The sequence below is a fragment of the Bubalus kerabau genome, chromosome 9, assembly GCF_029407905.1.
Source record: "Bubalus kerabau isolate K-KA32 ecotype Philippines breed swamp buffalo chromosome 9, PCC_UOA_SB_1v2, whole genome shotgun sequence".
NCBI classification, from domain to species: domain Eukaryota; kingdom Metazoa; phylum Chordata; class Mammalia; order Artiodactyla; family Bovidae; genus Bubalus; species Bubalus kerabau.
The window spans coordinates 60,924,565-60,946,307 of record NC_073632.1 but is presented as its reverse complement, the minus strand read 5'-3'; the positions used below and the strand labels follow the sequence as shown (position 1 = coordinate 60,946,307).

The following is a 21,743-nucleotide window of genomic DNA, read 5'->3' as shown; positions in this document are numbered from 1 at the left end:
CCAGTAGGTCTTGGTTAGGGTTCTGTACTTCTAATAAATTAAATGGGCTTACCCCGCATACACTTAAATATTTGGAATATAGTAATTTAGGGAAAATAATCTGAGATATAGAAAGGCAATGCCAAAGAATGTTCAAACTACCGCACAATTGCACTCATCTCACACTCTAGTAAAGTAATGCTCAAAATTCTCCAAGCCAGGCTTCAGCAATATGTGAACCGTGAACTTTCAGATGTTCAAGCTGGTTTTAGAAAAGGCAGAGGAACCAGAGATCAAATTGCCAACATTCGCTGGATCATCGAAAAAGCAAGAGAGTTCCAGAAAAACATCTATTTCTGCTTTATTGACTATGCCAAAGCCTTTCACTGTGTGGATCACAATAAACTGTGGAAAATTCTGAAAGAGATGGCAATACCAGACCACCTGACATGCCTCTTGAGAAACCTATATGCAGGTCAGGAAGCTACAGTTAGAACTGGACATGGAACAACAGACTGGTTCCAAATAGGAAAAGGAGTTCGTCAAGGCTGTATATTGTCACCCTGCTTATTTAACTTATATGCAGAGTACATCATGAGAAGCACAAGCTGGGATCAAGATTGCCGGGAGAAATATCAATAACCTCAGATATGCAGATGACACCACCCTTATGGCAGAAAGTGAAGAGGAACTCAAAAGCCTCTTGATGAAAGTGAAAGAGGAGAGTGAAAAAGTTGGCTTAAAGTTCAACATTCAGAAAACTAAGATCATGGCATCTGGTCCTATCACTTCATGGGAAATAGATGGGGAAACAGTGGAAACAGTGTCACAGTTTATTTTTCTGGGCTCCAAAATCACTGCAGATGGTGACTGCAGCCATGAAATTAAAAGACGCTTACTCCTTGGAAGGAAAGTTATGTCCAACCTAGATAGCATATTGAAAAGCAGAGACATTACTTTGCCAACAAAGGTTCGTCTAGTCAAGGCTATGGTTTTTCCTGTGGTCATGTATGGATGTGAGAGTTGGAGTGTGAAGAAAGCTGAGTGCCGAAGAATTGATGCTTTTGAACTGTGGTGTTGGAGAAGACTCTTGAGAGTCCCTTGGACTGCAAGGAAATCCAACCAGTCCATTCTGAAGGAGATCAGCCCTGGGTGTTCTTTGGAAGGAATGATGCTAAAGCTGAAACTCCAGTACTTTGGCCACCTCATGCGAAGAGTTGACTCATTGGAAAGGACTCTGATGCTGGGAGGGATTGGGGGCAGGAGGAAGAGGGGACAACAGAGGATGAGATGGCTGGATGGTATCACCGACTCAATGGACATGAGTCTGAGTGAACTCTGGGAGTTGGTGATGGACAGGGAGGCCTGGCGTGCTGCGATTCATGGTGTCACAAAGAGTCGGACACGACTGAGTGACTGAACTGAACTGAACTGAATCTGAGATACAGGCAACTTAGGGCACTGACTTTCACTGAGGATTTGTCCTATCTGTTTAAATGGTCACATATGCCCATCTTCAGCTCCTGAGGCCCAGGAAGTCCCAGCAAGAGAGCTGCAGATTAAGGCTTAGATGGTTGACAGGAATCTTGGGGAAATCTTGAGCCAGGTAAAATATTTTTCCAAGGAAACATGCAACCTTGATTCCAGGGGTAGAATATGAATCATAGTCAAGAAGTTACAGTAAGAATTTATGACCAAGAGCAGATCCTAAAATTACAGTCAAATTTATACATAGAAAAATTAAGAACTATGGGTGGAAGGTAGGAGAATCTCATTCATGAGTTTTCACAAATCCTAAGGTCATAGACACATGAGGATGTTTATGATCCACTTTTACATGTTGCACTTGTATGTCACATGGTTGACCTCCAGCACCATGGGTTCTATGTGATCTTCTACCCAGATGTTCATGGGTCAGGAGCCCTTCCCCAGTGCTCATCCTTCAGTGGGAGTCAGGGGTATTTACTCAGACTTGCACAAAGTTGGGGCAGTTTAGCAGCAAGGCCTATGCACCCAGGATCCAGAAAACAGGATTTTCTACAACTACCATTCTATGGGTTTGTTCCCAGTCTATCGCAGTCCTACGAGCATCCAGAGTCCAATATGGAACACATATTATTAAAATAAATATAGAAAATGGAAGAAGAGAGAAGAGCACAAGTTAGAGGAAGAGAGAAGACAAAAACCAGCAGTTGCACTTACTAGAGCAGAATGCACATATCCCATCATTGAGTAAAGGGCCCTTTGAATAGAAGGAGGGGAATATTCACAGAATTAGCTGGTTTCTCTAGGATGCAACTGTAAACATCCCCACTGATTGCACCTTCACACGGCAATGACACACTTCCTTCACTCACATAGTTTATCTCCAATGTTCAGCCAATAAGAATGTATGGCTGGCTTGCCAACTTTCCATGCATAGACAACTGATTTTGTAGTCTACGCTAATAAATCTTGCCTTTACACAGTATTCATGCTTTCAAACTGTGGTGCTGGAGAAGAGTCTTGAGAGTCCCTTGGATAGCAAGGAGATCAAACCAGTCAATCCTAAAGAAAATCAACTCTGAATATTCATTGGAGGGACTGATGCTGAAGTTGAAGTTCCAATACTTTGGCCACCTGATGCGAAGAGTTGACTCATTGGAAGACTCTGATGCTGGGAAATATTGAGAGCAGGAGGAGAAGGGGGACAATAGAGAATGAGATGGTTGGATGGCATCACCAACACAATAGACATGAGTTTGGGTAAACTCCAGAAGTTGGTGATGGACAAGGAGGCCTGGCATGCTGCAGTCCATGGGGTCGCAAAGAGTCGGACTACCCTTCGTGACTAAACAACAATAATAAATCATGAAAATATCATGTAAGTTTCCAGAAAGCCTTCCTGAGACATTCAGGTCCTCCCTGCTCTTAAATAAAACATGTACCAACAACCAGAACTCCTTCCTATACCCAGCAACACATTGTCTGATACCCTCATAGAAATGAGAGGTGATGGAGGCAATTACTGCCAGGTAGGATGATCTGACATGGCCCAAAACTCTTCCAGAAATCCTGCATGGTGCTTCAGGAGGAGTCTGGTTGGTCATGAGTGTGGGACTGTTCATCCATTTGTCTCTCTTCTTAGACAGGATATCAAGATAGTCACTCATTCTGGCTCACCCATAAATTTCACAGCCTTACATACAGAGTTCATCAACAGCATAAGGAAATCAAGGGGCCAGACTATGTCAAGGGAAATCTTAAGGAAACTGGACCTGCATGTGGGGCAACTATCCAGGGCCATACTAAACCGGGAGGGAAGTCCAATGTTCTTCAGTGGTTTCTTCTTTTTATGATACTCTGGTCAGAAATGAGGTCACTGTTGGCTCTACTGAGACAGAAAACACTGTGTTTTCACCAAAACTTATATCTTCTTCATCAGGAGTACACGACTAGACCACATTTCTCAGTCTCCACTGCAAGAAGGTATATCCAATGTGGTCAAAATTTTATCCAGTGGAATATGGGGGAGAAACAATGCATGCTACCTCCACCCTTGGCCCTTAAAAGTCTCCCAGGTGTCCAGGCATGGTAACTTTATCCAGTCTACTGATATCGGCACATTAGAATTCACAGGCTGAAGATAGCAGAGTTTCTATCATCTTGGCTTCTTGAATGATTACTTGGAGCCAAACCAGGAATGTGTACATTAAATCGTTATATGAAAAAGAAATAAATTATTGTGTTAAACTACTGCTCTGAGGACTTTGTTGTCAAAAAACCTAGCACTACTTTAATGAATACATGCACTGATGTTCACATCACATTTGTGGTGCTGGGATAATAACACTCACAGTCATGGTTGGATCAGGGGAGACAATGGCCCAGGGTGGCCTGATACAGATAAAGAATTTCAATTGCAGTATAAGAAGGAAACAAACCTAACTGCTAGAAAAGCATTCCGAAAAGTCAGCGTCAAGGAAGGAAGCCATTCACAACAAAGTAAGTAATAGGGATTGAGCCAGGAGGCCTGTGAGTGAGTTGGATTCTGGGGATGAAGACAAACAGAGCCCATGGTGTAGGATTTGGGCAGAGATATGAGGGCAGCAAAGGTCCATTTTCTGTGCAAATTCAGACAATGTCTGTCACTATCTTTAATAGCCAGCTCTTTATCCATTAGCTTCCTAAAGACTCTACTCACCGGTCTCATTTCTGCAAACCCCATTTCTCAAGAGCCAGTCATTTCTCAAATTCTTTTCTTTAACTTTGTCCCGTACCTGTCACACACTGATGGTATTTTGATATTCTACTTCCTCACCATATCTGTGCCTTAGATTTCCACTTTTTTCATAATCTGGTAACTGATTGCTGAGTATGTTACTGGGGGTAGAGAAAGACTGCTGTTTTCACTCTCATGTTAAACTTTTACTGGCATAAACACTAGTGTGTGTCAGCCCCCAATCTGGGATTAAGTCGAAAGCACCCAGATGAGCCCTCAGGCTGCAGAAGAGGGCAAACGCTCAGGAAACCCTGCTTCTGAGACATCAGGACCTCATGACAAAAGCCACATACCTCTAGGCATTCCATGATCTCTTGGCCAACCTAACATTCCTGAGGAAGGAGGTGTCAGATGTGGGTTGAAGTTCTGAATAGGAGCTTCACCAGCCTGAGTCCCTCTCTACTACCCAAATCTCACCTGCCTCTCTAGTGATTACATGTCCAAACCTCTTCCCAGGAAGAACCCCAATGCAAAGAATCATTCTTTGTTTATTGTTTGCACTATTTAGATCTCAAAAGACTTCTGCTGGCCCCAGCCTCTAAGAGCTGTGTGCCCGCTTGGCCCGTCTGGATTTCTGCCCTGTGTTAGAAAGTGCTCTGAGGACATACAGGCCAGTAAAGCTTCATAAGGCTCTGCAGCTTTTTGTGCTTGTCTGCAAGAAACACATGACTTCAGGCCATAATAAGGATATTCATCTTGTGGGGTGGCACCTATGCAAATGATCAACACAGAGGAGTTCTCAGCCTTAGTAATGCTGAACCGAGTATCTACCAAAATGAAGGTGTGATGAATGCAGGCAGACCACCAAAGCCAGGAAATCATAGAAGAGTTGAGAAAAAGCTGAGGGCAGGACCAAAGGCAACAGGAGGAATCATGAAGTCCAAATTAGGTTGACTGGGACAATCAGGTTCTAAAGGAAAATTTTTCATAAGTGAAGGAGAAATAAGGTGAAGGAAATAAGAATGCATAGGTAAGAAGTTGGATAGATAGCACCACAATGTGAAAAAAAAAAGCCTGAGTTTCGGTGCTGACAAAGAGTTGAATTCCTGTATCTCCACTTTATATATCCTGTGGTCTCTTAAATTCATTTAACGATTAACTTAAAACCTTGAAGGATTTGTAAAACAGATTGATAATGTCTATTTCCTAGAATTATTATAAGAATTAGAGGCTTCCCTGGTGGTTCAATGGCTAAGACACCACACTCTCAATGCAGGGAGCCAGGGTTCGATTCATGGTCAGGGAACTAGATTCCACATGTTACAGCTAAGACCCGGTGCAGCTAGTTGCTAGCTCACTAAGCAAGTAAATACTTTTTTAAAAGAATTAGAGATTAGTACTTGCACCATTTAACAGGCATCAAATAAATGATGGATGTCATTAATATGATTACTTGTTTGTGGACTTTCTATAGGCTTTAAACAGCAATCACAGTCTTACCCAAGAGCCAGTGACTGAAATCATTCTTTATAATGCCTATCCTGCTCCAATCAAAAATGAATCTTTACTTAGTACTTAGACCTTTTAGTATTTATTCATTGAACATAGTAAGTAAACTCCTTTTATACATAAAAGGCTGAACTAGCTGCCAAAAACACAGCACTACCCATGCATATACCATATTGTTACCTGTTTCTATGTGGCTATACATCTTGTTTTAAACTGTCAGTATTTTAAAACTATGTTACTAAATATAAGTTTTCTGCATTTCCACACAACACTGTACTGATCTGGCTGCCTTTTTTGTTCACCTAACATTTCTCTTTTATTGAATCAACCCTTTGTTCTGGCACCATGTTAATGTACCTTTTGGTATATTTATACATGTCATGTCTTGGATTGACTTTTTATTCCAAGTTTCTTCCCGGCAAAGATAATGAGCACAGTGAGCTTGCTTAATAAATGTTACATAATAGTAACTATTAAATGTTCCTTTAAAATCTCAAGCCGCTTTTTATCTTTTGCTTCTACTTTGAGATAATTATATACTTCTCCAAAGCTATTTATAGCCCCCATCAGGAAGAACAGCTGAAAAAAAAAAAAAAAATGTGTTCCCGGTCCTGCCAAAACTATGGTGAAAGTGATTTAAACTCCGAATTTCTGTTGCAAATGTTCCGATGGCATTCAACATATGGATGTCTAATTCTAGCAATAGGAAACTTCTTCCAACCAGAGTCTCCCCAATGGAGGTGGTTATTAAATACATCTTGTCCATATCACCATCTTCATTCATTTACCAACAAACTGAGATCACACAAAACCAGTTATGAAACACACCTTTTACTTGTTATCGGTCCATCTGAATCTGCTTCTCAGCTGCACAGTGAGTCACGTCCTCCTCTACCCTTTGAAGTCCGAATCCCAGCATATTTAGTCAAGACCGCAAGATGTAGCCACAGACCAGCCTCACAAGAAGAGCAGAGGACCTCCTCCATGCCATGACTTGCACATTACAGGTTCAAAAAAAATTATATACATATGCGCAGTACTCTGAGGGTTGCCAGGTTTAGCAAATAAAAATTTAGCAGCGCTATCCATTCCACACAATCGTCTCCCAAACTAGCCTTAAAACCCTCTAATTAGTTTCTCCCCTAAGTCAAGGCAGCAGGTTTATACAGTGGGCAGCTCGCTAGACTTGGACACTGAGGCTCTATGTGCTGACCTTAGCACTTGCTACTTGGCTTGGGTAAGTCCATTCTGATTTTAACCATCAAGATTTTATCAAAGGTCCATTTCCAGACTTCTAGGAGCCAACCCTCTCTGTGAGCCATGGCACTAGGTGCTGGAGAAGCAACAAGCAAGCACAGTGCCCCACCCTCGCCCTCGGGGAGCTTAGGGCCTAGTAGGAAAGAAAGGTGAGAACTCCAGGGAGAAAGGGAGAGCTAGAAATCAAGACCAAGCTGATTTTTTTTTTTTTTTTGGTTGTCAACACATCTCTGTTAGATTCCATTCCTCTGTTTCTCTATTTCCCTTCAGTGTGCAGCTTGTTTTACTGTAAATGTTTTCATGAGAAGCCTTTTGCCCTGGAGAGAGATCTAACAGAACCTGTTGCTTGGCAATTGCAGCCTTCACAAAGGCGAACATATAATATTGTGATGTCTTGGAATCCAAGTTAATCACAGCATTTGTATAGCTTTGGGGAAGCTAAGAAAACTCCATATTTCTTCCTGTCAGAGGCAAATGTCTTCTGAGCCATTTGCAGGTGCTTTGCTCATTAGATGAATCCTGGAAGGTGGGGTGAGAGCACGTGAAATTCTCTGGGTACTAACAGTTTCCCAAGGAGTCCTCGGCACCCATGAAGAAAAAGTCCTGCCAGCCTAGATCCAGAAAAGCAAAAGTAATAGCGATACTTACCAGACAAGTTTGGGGTATGTACATCCTGGGTAGGTCCCAGTTTGTGTCCAAACTGAGAACAAAATGCTCGACCCACGCTGGGAACCAGCCGCTCCTGGCCTGTGTGCCTTTTGCCCTCAAGCTCAACCTTTTTAGCGGTAAGTCTTGGATGATGAACTTAAAAAAATATGCTTTCTTACAAATATAAACATTCTATTGTTCTTTCTACTAGTGAAAATGCACATATTCAATTAAAAGACATTCCAAGATTATTTATTTGGCCTCTGTTTGCTTGGTTACTGTTTTCCAAAACTGGAAAGCTCATTTTCCAGCCCTTCTTTCTCTGATGCTAAAATCCCACTAAGAGCTTCTGAGCTCTAAAGTTGGGAGCTGATGAGCTGGGCTTGAGTTCCTGCTCTACCTCCTAACTGCTGTGAGACGTTGGGAAAGTCGTCTAATCATTTAAACCTGTTTCTTCATCTGCTTATTAGTGGATACAGCTGATCCCCGAACAACGGGTTAAGTATCTTCACCCTCCAAAAAGTGGGAAATTCAGGTAGAACTTAACGGCCAGTGCTCCAGCCCCGTAGCTCTTGCAGCCAAGATTTGACCAACCACGGATCTTGTAGTCTAGTGTATTTACTATTAAAAAATTTCAAATGTGAGCGTACCTGAACAGATGGTCAATAAGATAAATTACACAATTAAATTCTTTTCATTGTTTGCAAAACTATATAAAAAGAGGGCATATATATATATATATATATACAAATGCTGTTGTCAACTAATAAATTCTACTTACTATACCAATCATAAGTTAAGACGATGTTAAAACACAGCCATTTTATGTCAGGCTGAGGGAGTCCTGGTTGGCAACATAACAGGAGTGTCAAAGCTGGCAGCAGGACCTCAGGGTTCTTGACTTTATCACCTCCACCTTCTCTTCCAAAGTCTGGGCTACTGTAAATCCTGTGGAACTTCAGACAAACCAATACGTTCTTGAACCCCAAGTGCACACCAGCATGGAACTCTTTCCAAAAGGGGTTGTGACATCTGTGCAGTCTAGGAAACTGTCTGGGTAGCTAAGCATTCCCAAAATTTCTGCCTCAGCCAGCAAGTTCCTGAAGGTCCTATGATATTAGAGATGGTATACCCAGGGCTCCAGGAGCCCAGATAGCTTGACAACTCGATTTTGATTCAGCCTAATCTACTTAATGACTTAAAGAATAAACCAATCTAGGTTTTGTGCTAATACCTACAACTTTGTGTATAGGTTTTTATGCCATGATTATTTTATCTAATGCGTGGAGAGGAATAATCACAGAGTATGATGCTTAGTAAGTATACTAGTCACACTAGAAACTCAGTTCTATTATTGTGGAATAATAGGAGCAAGGTATTCTAAAAAACTGTGAACTTTAGCATTAGGCCTAGATTTGAATCCACCTGAAAAGTTACTTAATCTCTTGGGAACAGAATTGGAAAAAGGAGAAAATACTATGGATTGAAATAAAGTATATTTTGACTACGTTAAGTGGCCAAAATATGGCATGCGTGCTTAGTCGCTCAGTCAAGTCCGACTCTGTGACCCCCTTAAACTGAAGCCCGCCAGGTTCTCCTGTCCATAGGATTCTCCAGGCAAGAATACTGGAGTGGGTTGCCATTTCCTACTCCAGGGGATCTTCCCAACCCAGGGATCAAACGCGTGTCTGTTGCATTTCCAGTATTGGCAGGTGGATTCTTTTATCACTGAGCCACCTGGGAAGCCCATTTAAAACATGGCACTCATCATCATTATTATTGTTAGCATGTTTTTATTTTGTGGTTAATATTGTCTTAACCATTTATGCTTTCAAATTTCTTAGAAGAAAGGCATCATCCTTGCTAAGTATCACAATAATTCAAGTTTATATAAGAAGAAAGTTAATTTATGAAATCATCTGATCAATTATTATTACTCCCTTTTGAGAAGTTTCACAGTGCTGTGAAATTCACAAATACTATGTCCTGTGATTATGTGAATTTGAATATAATGCAGTCAGAATGTTTCCCATCCTCTTCAACATACTTATCTTGGTCATGACATTAATCTCAACACTGAGATTTATGCGACTGAGTTTTTTACACTAACACTATAGCATTATTTGTTGCTGTCGTTTAGTCACTAAGAGTGACAGTTTGCAACCCCATGGACTGTAGTCCACATGCCAGACTCCCCTGTCCTTCACTACCTCCCAGTTTGCCCAAGCTCATGTCTATTGAGTTGGTGATGCCATCTAGCCATCTCATGTCTGCTGCCCCCTTCTCTTCAATCTTGCCCAGCATCAGGGTCTTTTCCAATGAGTTGGCTCTTTCATCAGGTGACCAAAGTATTGGAGCTTCAGTTACAGTATCAGTTCTTCCAATGAATATTCAGGGTTGATTTCCTTTAGGATTGATTGGTTTGATCTCCTTGTACTCCAAGGGCCTCTCAAATCTTCTCCAGTACCAGAATTCAAAAGCATCAATTCCTCAGTGCTCAGCTTCCTTTCTGGTCCAACTCTTACATCCATACATGACTACTGGAAAAACCATAGCTTTGATATTTTAAGTTTGGATGTTATCACTGCAATGGTCTTGATGTCTTGGAGGTCCATGACATTGTACATGATGCAGGGATCAAGACCACCCCCAAGAAAAAGAAATGCAAAAAGGCAAAGTGGTTAAGGAGGCCTTACGAATAGCTGTGAAAAAAAGAGAAGCAAAAAGCAAAGGAGAAAAGGAAAGACATACCCATTTGAATGCAGAGTTCCAAAGAACAGCAAGGAGAGATAAGAAAGCCTTCTTCAGTGATCAGTGCAAAGAAATAGAGGAAAACAACAGAATGGGAAAGACTAGAGATCTCTTCAAGAAAATTAGAGATACCAAGGGAACTTTTCATGCAAAGATGGGCACAATAAAGGACAGAAATGGTATGGACCTAACAGAAGCAGAAGATATTAAGAAGTGACAACAATACACAGAAGAACTATGCAAAAAAGATCTTCACAACCCAGATAATCACAATGGTGTGATCACTCACCTAGAGCCAGACATCCTGGAATGTAAAGTCAAGTGGGTGGGCCTTAGGAAGCATCACTATGAACAAAGCTAGTGGAGGTGATGGAACTCCAGTTGAGCTATTTCAAATCCTGAAAGATGATGCTGTGAAAGTGCTGCACTCAATATGCCAGCAAATTTGGAAAAGTCAGCAGAGGCCACAGGACTGGAAAAGGTCAGTTTTCATTCCAATCCCAAAGAAAGGCAATGCCAAAGGATGCTCAAACTACTGCACAATTGCACTCGTCTCAAATGCTAGCAAATTAATGCTCAAAATTCTCCAAGCCAGGCTTCAACAGTATGTGAACCGTGAACTACCACATGCTCAAGTTGGATTTAGAAAAGCCAGGGGAATCAGAGATCAAAGTGCCAACATCTGCTGGATTATCGAAAAAACAAGAGTTCCAGAAAAACATCTATTTCTGCTTTATTGATTATGCCAAAGGCTTTGACTTTGTGGATCACAACAAACTGTGGACAATCCTTCAAGAGATGGGAAAACCAGACCACCTAAGAAATCTGTATGCAGATCAGAAAGCAACAGTTAGAACTGGACATGGAACAGCAGACTGGTTCCAAATTGGGAAAGGAGTAGGTCAAGTAGGTCATATATATACACTTCTATGCAGAGTACATCATGAGAAATGCTGGGCTGGATGAAACACAAGCTAGAATCAAGATTGCCAGGAGAAATATCAATAACCTCAGATATGCAGATGACACCACCCTTATGGCAGAAAGTGAAGCAGAACTAAAGAGCCTCTTGATGAAAGTGAAAGAGGAGAGTGAAAAAGTTGGCTTAAGGCTCAACATTCAGAAAACTAAGACCATGGCATCTGGTCCCATCACTTCATGGCAAATAGATGGGGAGACAGTGGAAACAGTGAGAGACTTTATTTTTGGGGGCTCAAAAATCACTGCAGATGGTGATTGCAGCCATGAAATTAAAAGGCACTTGCTCCTTGGAAGAAAAGTTATGACCAACCTACACAGCATATTAAAAAGCAGGGACATTACTTTCCCAACAAAGGTCTGTCTAGTCAAAGCTATGGTTTTTCCGGTAGTCATGTATGGATGTGAGAGTTGAACTATAAAGAAAGCTGAGCACCAAAGAATTGATGCTTTTGAACTGTGGTGTTGGATAAGACTCTTGAGAGTCCCTTGGACTGCAAGGAGATCCAACCAGTCCATCCTAAAGGAAATCAGTCCTGAATATTCATTGGAAGGACAGATGCTGAAGCTGAAGCTCCAATACTTTGGCCACCTGATGTGAAGAACTGACTCATTTGAAAAGATCCTGATCCTGGAAAGATTGAAGGTGGGAGGAGAAGGGGACGATAGAGGATGAGATGGTTGGATGGCATCGCCAACTCAATGGACATGAGTTTGAGTAAACTCTGGGAGTTGGTGATGGACAGGGACGCCTGGCGTGCTGCAGTCCATGCGGTCACAAACAGTCGGACATACCTGAATGACTGAACTGAACTGAACTCTGCCCAGGCTACAGTCCCTAGTTTTTCCATCAAACACTAATCTAAGTGGTGCTGTGAAGATGTTTTGTAGATGTGGTTAAAATCTACAATCAGTCCACATTAACTGAGAGATTTTCCTAAACAATCTGGATAGGTCTGACTTAAGCAGTTGAAAGGCTGAAAGCAGAAGGGAGGCTTTTCTGAGAAGGAAGAAATTCTGCCTCAGCAGAAACTGACAGCAACTTCAGCTTGTGCCTGTGATTTCCAGCCTGTCCTACAGGACAGCCCGCCTTCTGGCCTTCAAATTTGCACAGCCAGCCCCACAACTATGTAAGCCAACTCTTGCAATAGATCTCATAATAAATACGTTTTACTAGTTCTGCTTCCCTGGGTTAAATCCTGACTGATACACCCGTGAAATATTTATTTTTTTCTTTTTGCATTAAATCTAACTGACTGCACCTTGACATAGAAGGTAGACACTTCTCCTAAAGCTTCTCTTTATTATGAGTTGAGCACAGCTAATTATTTTCACAGTAGATGTGAACATGCTTTTAATTCAACATTTTCCATTTTGCTATATCTTACCTTTCCATTTCAAAAGAAACTATTAGATGTAGATTTAATGACAACCTTCCTTTGTAAATCAACCTTCTATTGTAACTTAAAAATAAATATATTTATCTTTTGCATATAAGTGAAAAGGAAAATAAAACCCTTGTGTCTAGTTGGCAAAAATTGAAACTCATCTAAAAATGAATGATATTTTCTAAAGATGTAAAAGTAGGTTTTAGAAAGGCCTTAGATTTTAGAAAAGTACAGTATGAAGTCATTCCATCAAAACAGAAGCAAATATTGTCACTGATTTGCCAGTGACAATCCGATTTCAAATGACTTAGCAGGAAAATTTTTATAACTCTCCTAGACAGAATGTCTTAAAACTGTCTCTTAATACTAGTCTTTTGCCAAGTTTCATTTCATCCTTAATTGCTCTGAGAACTTCTAAAACCAGAATACAGTTACACACATAAAGGCTTTGAGAGCTAATTTGAAAATAAAAACCCAGAGGAAGTAGGATTGAAACTAAACTCAGATTTTAATTGAACAGAAAGTATTATTCATGACAATTTTTTTTCTAAGATAAATGAAGTAGTCCTTTAAAAATACTCCACTTTTAGAAATGTTAAACATTTATTCATTTTCTTACTGGTAGCTCTTTTCCTGGCTGTAATAAGAATATGCACAAATAATCGTACATTTTGATTTTGAATATTACAACCCAAAATTCAAAGTGATTTTTTCATATAGGTTAGGTACCATTGTAAAATAAATTAATTTTAATTACAAAGGACAAGTACCAATTAATATCTAAGAACTGTATTACCATTTACTTGTAATAACAAACATGTGCTTTGACATTTTCATTTATTATTATAAAAACTGAGTTTTCAATGAAGACTATGGTTGTGAAAATCTGAATTAAACAGTCCTTTAAACATTAAAAATCATGGAAGTATAAAATATCAAGCAAGTGAACATTTTTCCTGTGATATATACATAAATATTTTCATGTAAACAAAAGCAAATATTAAGTTAAGTATCCTTGTCAGCAACTGAAATACATAGATTTAAATGGTTGTTTTATTTTTTCCATGCTTCCATTGAACACAACTGGCGTAAAGAGCAATAGGAATTGGATGAATCTTTGCATTCCCCTTACTCTTCAGGAGGTTACATACAATAAAGATACCTCTCATCTAGAAAAGAAAATATGAGAGGAATCAGACTCCAAAAGGCATCACTTTCAATTGTGAAACTTTCAATTGTGAAGTCACCTTTTCGCTCTACTTTGAAACTATATGTTTTACCAGAACTTTGCCCCTTGAAAGATGATAAAGCTGACACTGGAGCGATCCAACACTAACACAAGGGGCAGCAAATTAGGCCAACGATACACAGATTTTCTTCTCAATGTGGATTATCCATGCACTGGGAGACAATGGCTTCCAACACAAATCAAACATTTTTCGGAAAAAACAGACAATTTTTAAGTGGATATATTTCCCACAGGAGTGTTTCTTGAAGTATGCCCCACAGACCATCTGAACCAGAATCAGACCACATACTCAACAAATAAAAGTGGGCCTTGGTGGGCCCAATGCCCCTCTGGCCTGTATTTATTGTTAACAAGCTCCCCTGGGAAGATGTAAATGCAAATGAATATTTGAAAGTTTGAATATCACTATTTCAGATTATTAAGGATTTCTTTTGACTCTTTCTTTTGACCACAAACACTTCATTATCTCTTTCCTGCTTCTTACTTATTAGCCTGAAGGAAAAAGAAAAACATTTCTGATGTCAGCCAGTGGTGATAACTCATAGTGGCATTTTTTTCCATCAAGAAAATATAGAATAGGCAACATGTGATACTACACCTAAATTGTTCAAAGGTATACCACAGCACTTTTTTTTTTAAGCTTTCAAAATGTATATGTGATAAAAATGTTCAAAATGGTTTGTAAACTGTCATCTGATCGATCAAGACAATCCAGTATAAAGAGAACTGCTGTTTGGTGTGGGTGCTGAATTCTCACAAAGGCCCCTCTTGGTCATCTTTCACAAACACTGAGCCTCTTAGCAGGGAGCTCTTCCCAATGCTGCACTGCCTACCAGCAGAACTGAAGTTACCTGAGGATTGCTCATAAAAACAGGACAAAGGAAACAATTGTCTCAACTCCAGCAATGAAAGGTGTCTCAAGATCTACTACCAACATGTAAGATGAATACAGATCACACTGACTTTCCTCAGATAAAGTCTAATTTCAAATAGACTTATTAATATCTGCCTGAAATCTAGCTTATATTGAAAATGGAAAGCATGATACACTTCAACGTGCTACTAATATCTACTACAGTGTTTATGCTCTATAAGATCCCAATGGATAAAAGCAATTTTACCTGTGAATAATATAAATAAGAAACCAAAGAGGTAGGTGAGTCTCATCAGAGGATGATCTCAAAACATGTTGAATAACATGCTTGAGTCCCCAAGGACAAGTTAACTGGAAAATGAGTCCCAATAACAAGATCACTGCCTCAAGAACAGTGTTTCTTGGGTCTTTCATGATGACATCCACCTCCCAAACTCCTAACTCCTGCCATGGTGCCAGATGCTCTTCAGACATTCAATTTTAAGAAACATCTAAAGAAGTAAAATGTAAGAAAAAATAATACTGGAGACCAAAGAGTGATGCTGATGTCAGCTGAGCTCTTCAAAAAATCTCTACTCTCACATTACAATTGGAAAAGATCTTGAAGATTCATCTAGTCCAACTCTTTGGTTGTACAGCTAAAGAAACAGAGGCTCACTTCCCACTGGTGACAAAGCATGACAATTCTGAAAACATGCTATAAATCCAAAAGAGGTTCATGGTTAACTTGACTATTTATAAAGTCCATGATGTAGCCAGCAGGCTACACTTTCAGCACTTACGGCCTTAGTCTGAAGCCCCATCTCTGGGGGCTGTCTAGTCCCAGGAATTGGAGAGAGAGGGCACCGAAGGCCCCGGATGCACGTAGAGCAGCAGGGAGAGGCAGATTATCAGCAAGAGAAGAATTTGAAACCCTAGACCTGCCCCAATGAAAACTTGCTCAAGGCTCAGACCAGGGTTTCTGTTCACCTCTAAGTATTCACATTCTTCAACAGCCAGCTCTACTCTGGGCAAGCACAGGGGCAACCACAGCATTCTGTCCAGAACATTGAGAAATACAGCTGGACAACTGGAAACATCCAAACCTACAGGGCAAAGACCTATAGACAGCTGTATTTAACTTCTCGATAATTGTCACTTGTTTTGCAAATCAAAAATTTGCCTTATTTTCTTATACCCTTATCTAAGATTTTTAAGTTCTACTTTATAAAGGAGGTTATGAATGATTTTATTTTTTTCCTTTCTATTTTCCAGACTTTCTGTAATGTAATTCCTTTTGGTAATTAAATGAAGCTATTTTTTTTTTAAAGAAAGTTTCAGTCTAAAAAAAAAAAAAAAAGGAAGAATACACATAGTTTCCCTGTTGGTCATGGAACTTCCAAACCTGAAGGAGGTGTCTGTGTGGTATAGCAGAACAGCAGTCTCAGGACTCAGATGGATTTTCTGACCCCAGCTCTACCACTACCCTTGGGCAAGGTTTAAGTCTCTTTGAGACTTGCCTTCTTCGTCTGCAAAAGGAAGAAATAATAACCTCCCTCACAGCACACTGTGAGGATAAAATGATGCACAGCGCCTGGCACCTGGTAGACATCTAATTAAATGGTGACCCTTCTTCCCACTGAACTCAGAGAATCGGTGAGTAAAAGGAATCAGCACAGCCCCCACCAGCCACAGCCTCTCTGCATTTCATTTACATTTTCAAGGGTGCTCCATCTTCTCAACTCTGCCCTATTTCTCTAAAGATTCACTATTGTGCTTAGAAAAAGTTCTCCATTTTTATGTTCTCTCCTTTAAAACTGTACATGCAGATAAAACATTTTTTTAACTATCTTCCTAGAAATAATGCAATGTTTCCTAAAGCACAACATGTCATGTATAAAAGCAATTCTGAAAAACATGACTGAATTAGTCTGTACATTGTTTCTTAAAGTGCACCAAAGTAAATATTAATGACCTTTAAAATGTCACTCACCCCCTTGGGTTATTTTTCTTAAATAAAACTATCTATCTACTGAGATGTATGTGGTTTTTGGCTCCAATGTGATGGCAAAAAGCAGCAGTGTCTTCCAGGAAAAAAAAAATTTGATAAACTCAACTAAGCATATCTTAGCAGCATACAATATACCTAAAATTCAATGTAACTTCAGGCTCAATAAAGCACAATCCTGATTCCTACTACAGAAACAAAATCAACTGAAGTTACAGAAAACCATCTCCCCACCCTAAATCAAGGATTTCTCTTGAACCCTGGAGGTAACACTTGGGATCACTTCCCTATTGTGTATCCCTGGTAACAGACTTATAACTAATCACCATCCTTTCTTTACATTGCACACATACACATATATACATACCCTATGAATAAAACAACAAAGTTTAAGTGGAGAAGCCATGAGAAAGAAAATTCAAAGTCAGATAAAGAACAGCCATCACCCAAAATGTCAGGCAGTTCCAATATTCACACCACCGTCCGATGTTCCCCACACACATAGACAGCACTGGGGCGTATCCGTCGCCGTGTGTGACCAGGGAGCCGCGGCAAAAACTTGAAGGACTTAGGCATCATGTCCAAGCAGGCATCGTGGAATTTCTTAATCCTCCAGTAGTAAATCAGTGGGTTCAATGCAGACTTGAGGTAGCAGAGCCAGAGTAGCCAGGTGCTGATCTCAAAAAAGTTGTGCTGATAGTAAAAGTGCTTGCTGAACGTTGCCACAAGGCTGTAAGTAGTGAATGGGGCCCAGCAGACGATGAAGACAGCGAAGAGAATCAAAATGGTTGTGAAGGCACGCGTTTTAAAGCCCATGTCAATGCTCATCTGGAAAGGTCTCTGGAGACTCATGAGACCCAGTTTGCTAGCCTGGCTGAGGCATATACCTTCAGGGTAGCTGTGGATCCTCAAGGCATTATGCCGAAGAGTATTGAGGATGCCCATAAATGAATACAAGATCACCAGGAAGGGCAGGAAAAAAGAAATGAGAGAAATCAAAATCACATAAGCCTGGTAACCCGGATCAGTTGTGTACCCGAACACGCACTGGGGGGCTCGGGAAGGTATCTGCAGGTCAGGGTTCCCTACTGCCAAAGGAAAAGCTACACAAAAAGAAGTTGCCCAAGAAACTGCAATGAGAACCTTAGCCCTGTATGGATTTAGCTTATCCTGCCTCTGGACTATAATAAGAAACCTATCAATGCTAATGATGAGCAGGATGGCTACTCCCTCTATGACAAACAACCAGAAAAACATAGCAGATACCCTACAGAAGAATTTCCCAAAAATCCATCTGGTGGTAAGAATAGTGACCAAGGCCAAAGGCATGTTCAGCACTGCAAGCAACATGTCTGCAAAGGCCAGGCTGGCCAGGAGGATGTTAATGGCGGAGCGCATGGCAGCTTTTTGGTAAACCATGAGGCAAACAACCAAGTTGCCAAGAAAAGACACACACAGAATAAACATCATTAGAGCAGAAAGGATGATCTGGAGAGGCAAGTTGAGGCTCTTGGAAGCTGCTGGTGTTGGGGACACAGCTGTACTATTCACTGTTAAGGAACTCATCCCAGTGGGAGCCAGGGTTTCAACACTGTATCTAAGCAGTGGACCAACGCCAGGGTGCTGGAATGGTGGAGGGACTGTAATATTCATGTAGGTGTTTTCATAAACTACAAACGTTGTGTTGGATGCCCCAGTATGGGATGCCGTCAACACTGCGGAGACGACCATGGTTTCAACAGGATGGAAGCTGGAGTTGTCAGAGATGTGAGTGTTCTTCAAGCATTTTAACACAGAGCAGCAGGATCAGGTTTCACTGATGAGCTTGGAAACATATTCTGGAAACGGGAGAAAGATGTCCATCTTCCATAGGAGTCCTTTTGCCTGAAAACAAGTCCAAAACACAAAAAAATAAATGGGAGTGAGTTTTGTACATATCATTTGACTCCTTACTCTTCATCCTGAAGGACCTATTTCACTTTTTTTAACTTTTTAAAAATATTTAAGTTTCTAGACTAGTCATCACTAAAATATTGTTCTGTTTTTAGTCAACTATAATGGAAACTTCATGACTTCCATATATAAAGTGAAAGTGAAAAGAATAAAAATGTATTACTGCCTCAAAGGCCAAAAGTATTACCTTACAGTTAATTTTTCTTTCAAATTTCCAGGAGCAGCATAGCCTTTTCACAGTTACTATTAATACAGATTTTATTATCTGTTTGTCCTGAGAGTATTAACAGTTTTCTTGATAGCCCTTTGGTACAGGTTTATATTCCATTCTTACACTAGCCCGAAGCTAGCTGGCAAAGAACCCTGAAATCAGTTTCCTATTTAATACATGATAATCAAACACTTTCGCTTTCACAGCTTCACAAGTAGACACTACCCTTATCTTCAATGAGGGTCTGAAGCAGTTTTATGGCTCTCTATTTTATTTGTGGTTTTCCCCAGAATCCTACCACTCTATTGAAGAAGTTCTTCAAGAAAAGAAGAAAAATTATCAGTAAAACGTTTTGGTCATATTTTGAAGACTTCGTTTCTTTTTCCAAAGCTCTCTTTGATCCTCATATTCTCTCTTCTTTCCCATGCCCACCCATTTCCATCCTTTATTTTCTGAAACAAATACTTCTATCTTCTCAATTTCTTTTTCCGAAGATCAACCTTACTGTAATGCCAGCAACTTGATTAAAATGTCAACCAAGAAATAAAGGATTCTAAAGAAGATGACTGGGAAAATATTCAGGTGTGAAGAAGAATGTACTCTAGAAAACTTACAAAGATATTTCACTTTCTTGCTCCAAAAAGCTTCTTATCACCTTTCTCTTCTCCTTACCCCCAACTTCTTAACAATTCCTGTAACCTGTTAGTTTTCTGTAAACAACTTTCTTAATCTATTATCTTCCTAACCTCCTTTTGTGATGTAGGTTTTTCCTTCCTTACTGGAGAGGTAACTTTAACCTTTCTAATTCTAAAGAACTCTCACTGGATGTCTGTGTAGATTCCTTTAACAAATCCAAAGATTGGGGATGGGCGAATTGCATGCATGTGTGTGTGCTAAGTCACTTTAGCTGTGTCTGGCTTTTTGCAACTCAATGGACTGTGGCCTCCCAGGCTTCTCTGTCCATGGGATTCTCCAGGCAAGAATACTGGAGTGGGTTGTCATGCCTTCTCCAGAGGATCTTCCCGACCCAGGGTCAAACCTGTGTCTCTTGTGTCTCCTGAATTGCCAGGCAGGTTCTTTTCCACTAGCACCACCTGGGAAGCCCCATATTAATTGTTTAAGATGATGCCGTAATTTTTTCATTATTTGAACTTACAATTACTGAATGATTTTAGGAGTAAGTGCCAGAAGTCCATTTATTCATTTCTTGTACTATAGAGGATAGAAGCATTTCATTTGTGAGACCCAAGATCCAGCACTTTAACCAAATCATGGGCTCTCTAACATATTCCTATCTCTCCATAATCCCCAATTTGCTGTCCAGGGCTAATCATATGAATAAGAATATTCACCTATTTGTTCAAAATATTAATTTTACTATATACTTTCAATGTTATGGGCTTCACTGGTAGCTCAGATGGTAAAGATTCCACCTACATTGCAGGAGACCCGGGTTCAAGTCCTGGGTTGGGAAGACCCCCTGGACAAGAGAATGGCAACCCACTCCAATGTTCTTGCCTGAAGAATCACAGGGACAGAGGAGCCTGGCAGGCCACAGCCCATGGAGTCACAAAGAGTCCGACACAACTGAGTGACTAACACTTCACTTCACTGTTATAGCTTAATTTCTTTGTCTCTACAAAAAGGTATGTAAAACATACCTGGATAAGATGCCCCACTAAGCCAGTGACTTTCAAACTTTATTAACCACAAAGGACCGTGGGGAAAGTCTCTTTATAACTATATAATCAGCCCAAGTCTCTTTATAACTTCACAAATATACATATAAATAAGCATAAAGACTGTGCTTACTGCATACCTCAGCCTCAGTATGATTCTATTTCTAGAGAAAAATCATAAACGTGTATCTTAGGTAAATTTGTATCTTTAAGCCTAAAGTAACAGCTGTAACTGCTTGACTAAGAAAGCAAACATATCCATCCTGAAGGAGCTCACACTTAGCTTTCTAAAACTCTTATTTTCTTGACCATGCTGAGAACAAAACCAAAACGGAACAGAGCCAAAACAAAAATTTATTGTAAAAGATGCCTTTTAGGTTGTTCCATATACAGTCACAATATTTTACTGCTGTTGTAAAAACTTCTAACTTGATTCACTCAATTATTCATCCATCAAATATTTATTTCAGAGCCTACTATGAGCCTGCCTGCCTCCTGAGACACCTGTATGCAGGTCAAGAAGCAACAGTTAGAACCGGACATGGAACAACGGACTGGTTCCAAATTGGGAAAGGAGTACACCAAGGCTATATGTTGTCACCCTAGCTTATTTAACTTCCATGCAGAGTACATCATGCAAAATGCTGGGCTGGATGAAGCACAAGCTGGAATCAAGGTTGGCAGGAGAAATATCAATAACCTCAGATATGCAGATAACACCACACTTATGGCAGTAAGCAAAAAGGAACTAAAGAGCCTCTTGATGAAGGTAAAAGAGAGTGAGAAATCTGGCTTAAAACTCAGCATTAAAAGATCAAATCATCCAGTCCCATCACTTCATGGGAAATGGATGGGGAAACAATGGAAAGTGACAGACTTCATTTTCTTAGGCTCCAAAATTGCTGCAAACAGTGACTGCAGCCACAAAATTAAAAGACGCTTGCTCTTGGAAGAAAAGCTATGACCAATCTAGACAGCGTATTAAAAAGCAGAGGCACTACTTTGCCGACCAAGGTCCATCTAGTCAAAGCTATGATTTTTCCAGTAGTCATGTATGGATGTGACAGTTGGATCAAAAA

At 40.2% G+C, this 21,743-nt stretch overlaps 1 protein-coding gene across 10 annotated transcripts in view; it reads right to left on the bottom strand.

The window, feature by feature from the left end:
* Nucleotides 1-13,237: 13,237 nt before the first annotated feature.
* GPR63 (G protein-coupled receptor 63) overlaps nucleotides 13,238-21,743 on the bottom strand; it is a 62,049-nt gene continuing 53,543 nt past the window's right edge. For 9 of the 10 annotated variants that reach the window (XM_055535441.1, XM_055535442.1, XM_055535446.1 and 6 more), the window contains one exon: nucleotides 13,238-18,705. In XM_055535441.1, the coding sequence (XP_055391416.1) occupies nucleotides 17,293-18,552 (1,260 nt within the window). In that variant the 5' untranslated portion in view covers nucleotides 18,553-18,705 and the 3' untranslated portion in view covers nucleotides 13,238-17,292. Of the gene's footprint in view, nucleotides 18,706-19,599; nucleotides 19,800-21,743 lie in introns of those variants that run through there. The other variant, XM_055535448.1, reaches the window with a different exon arrangement.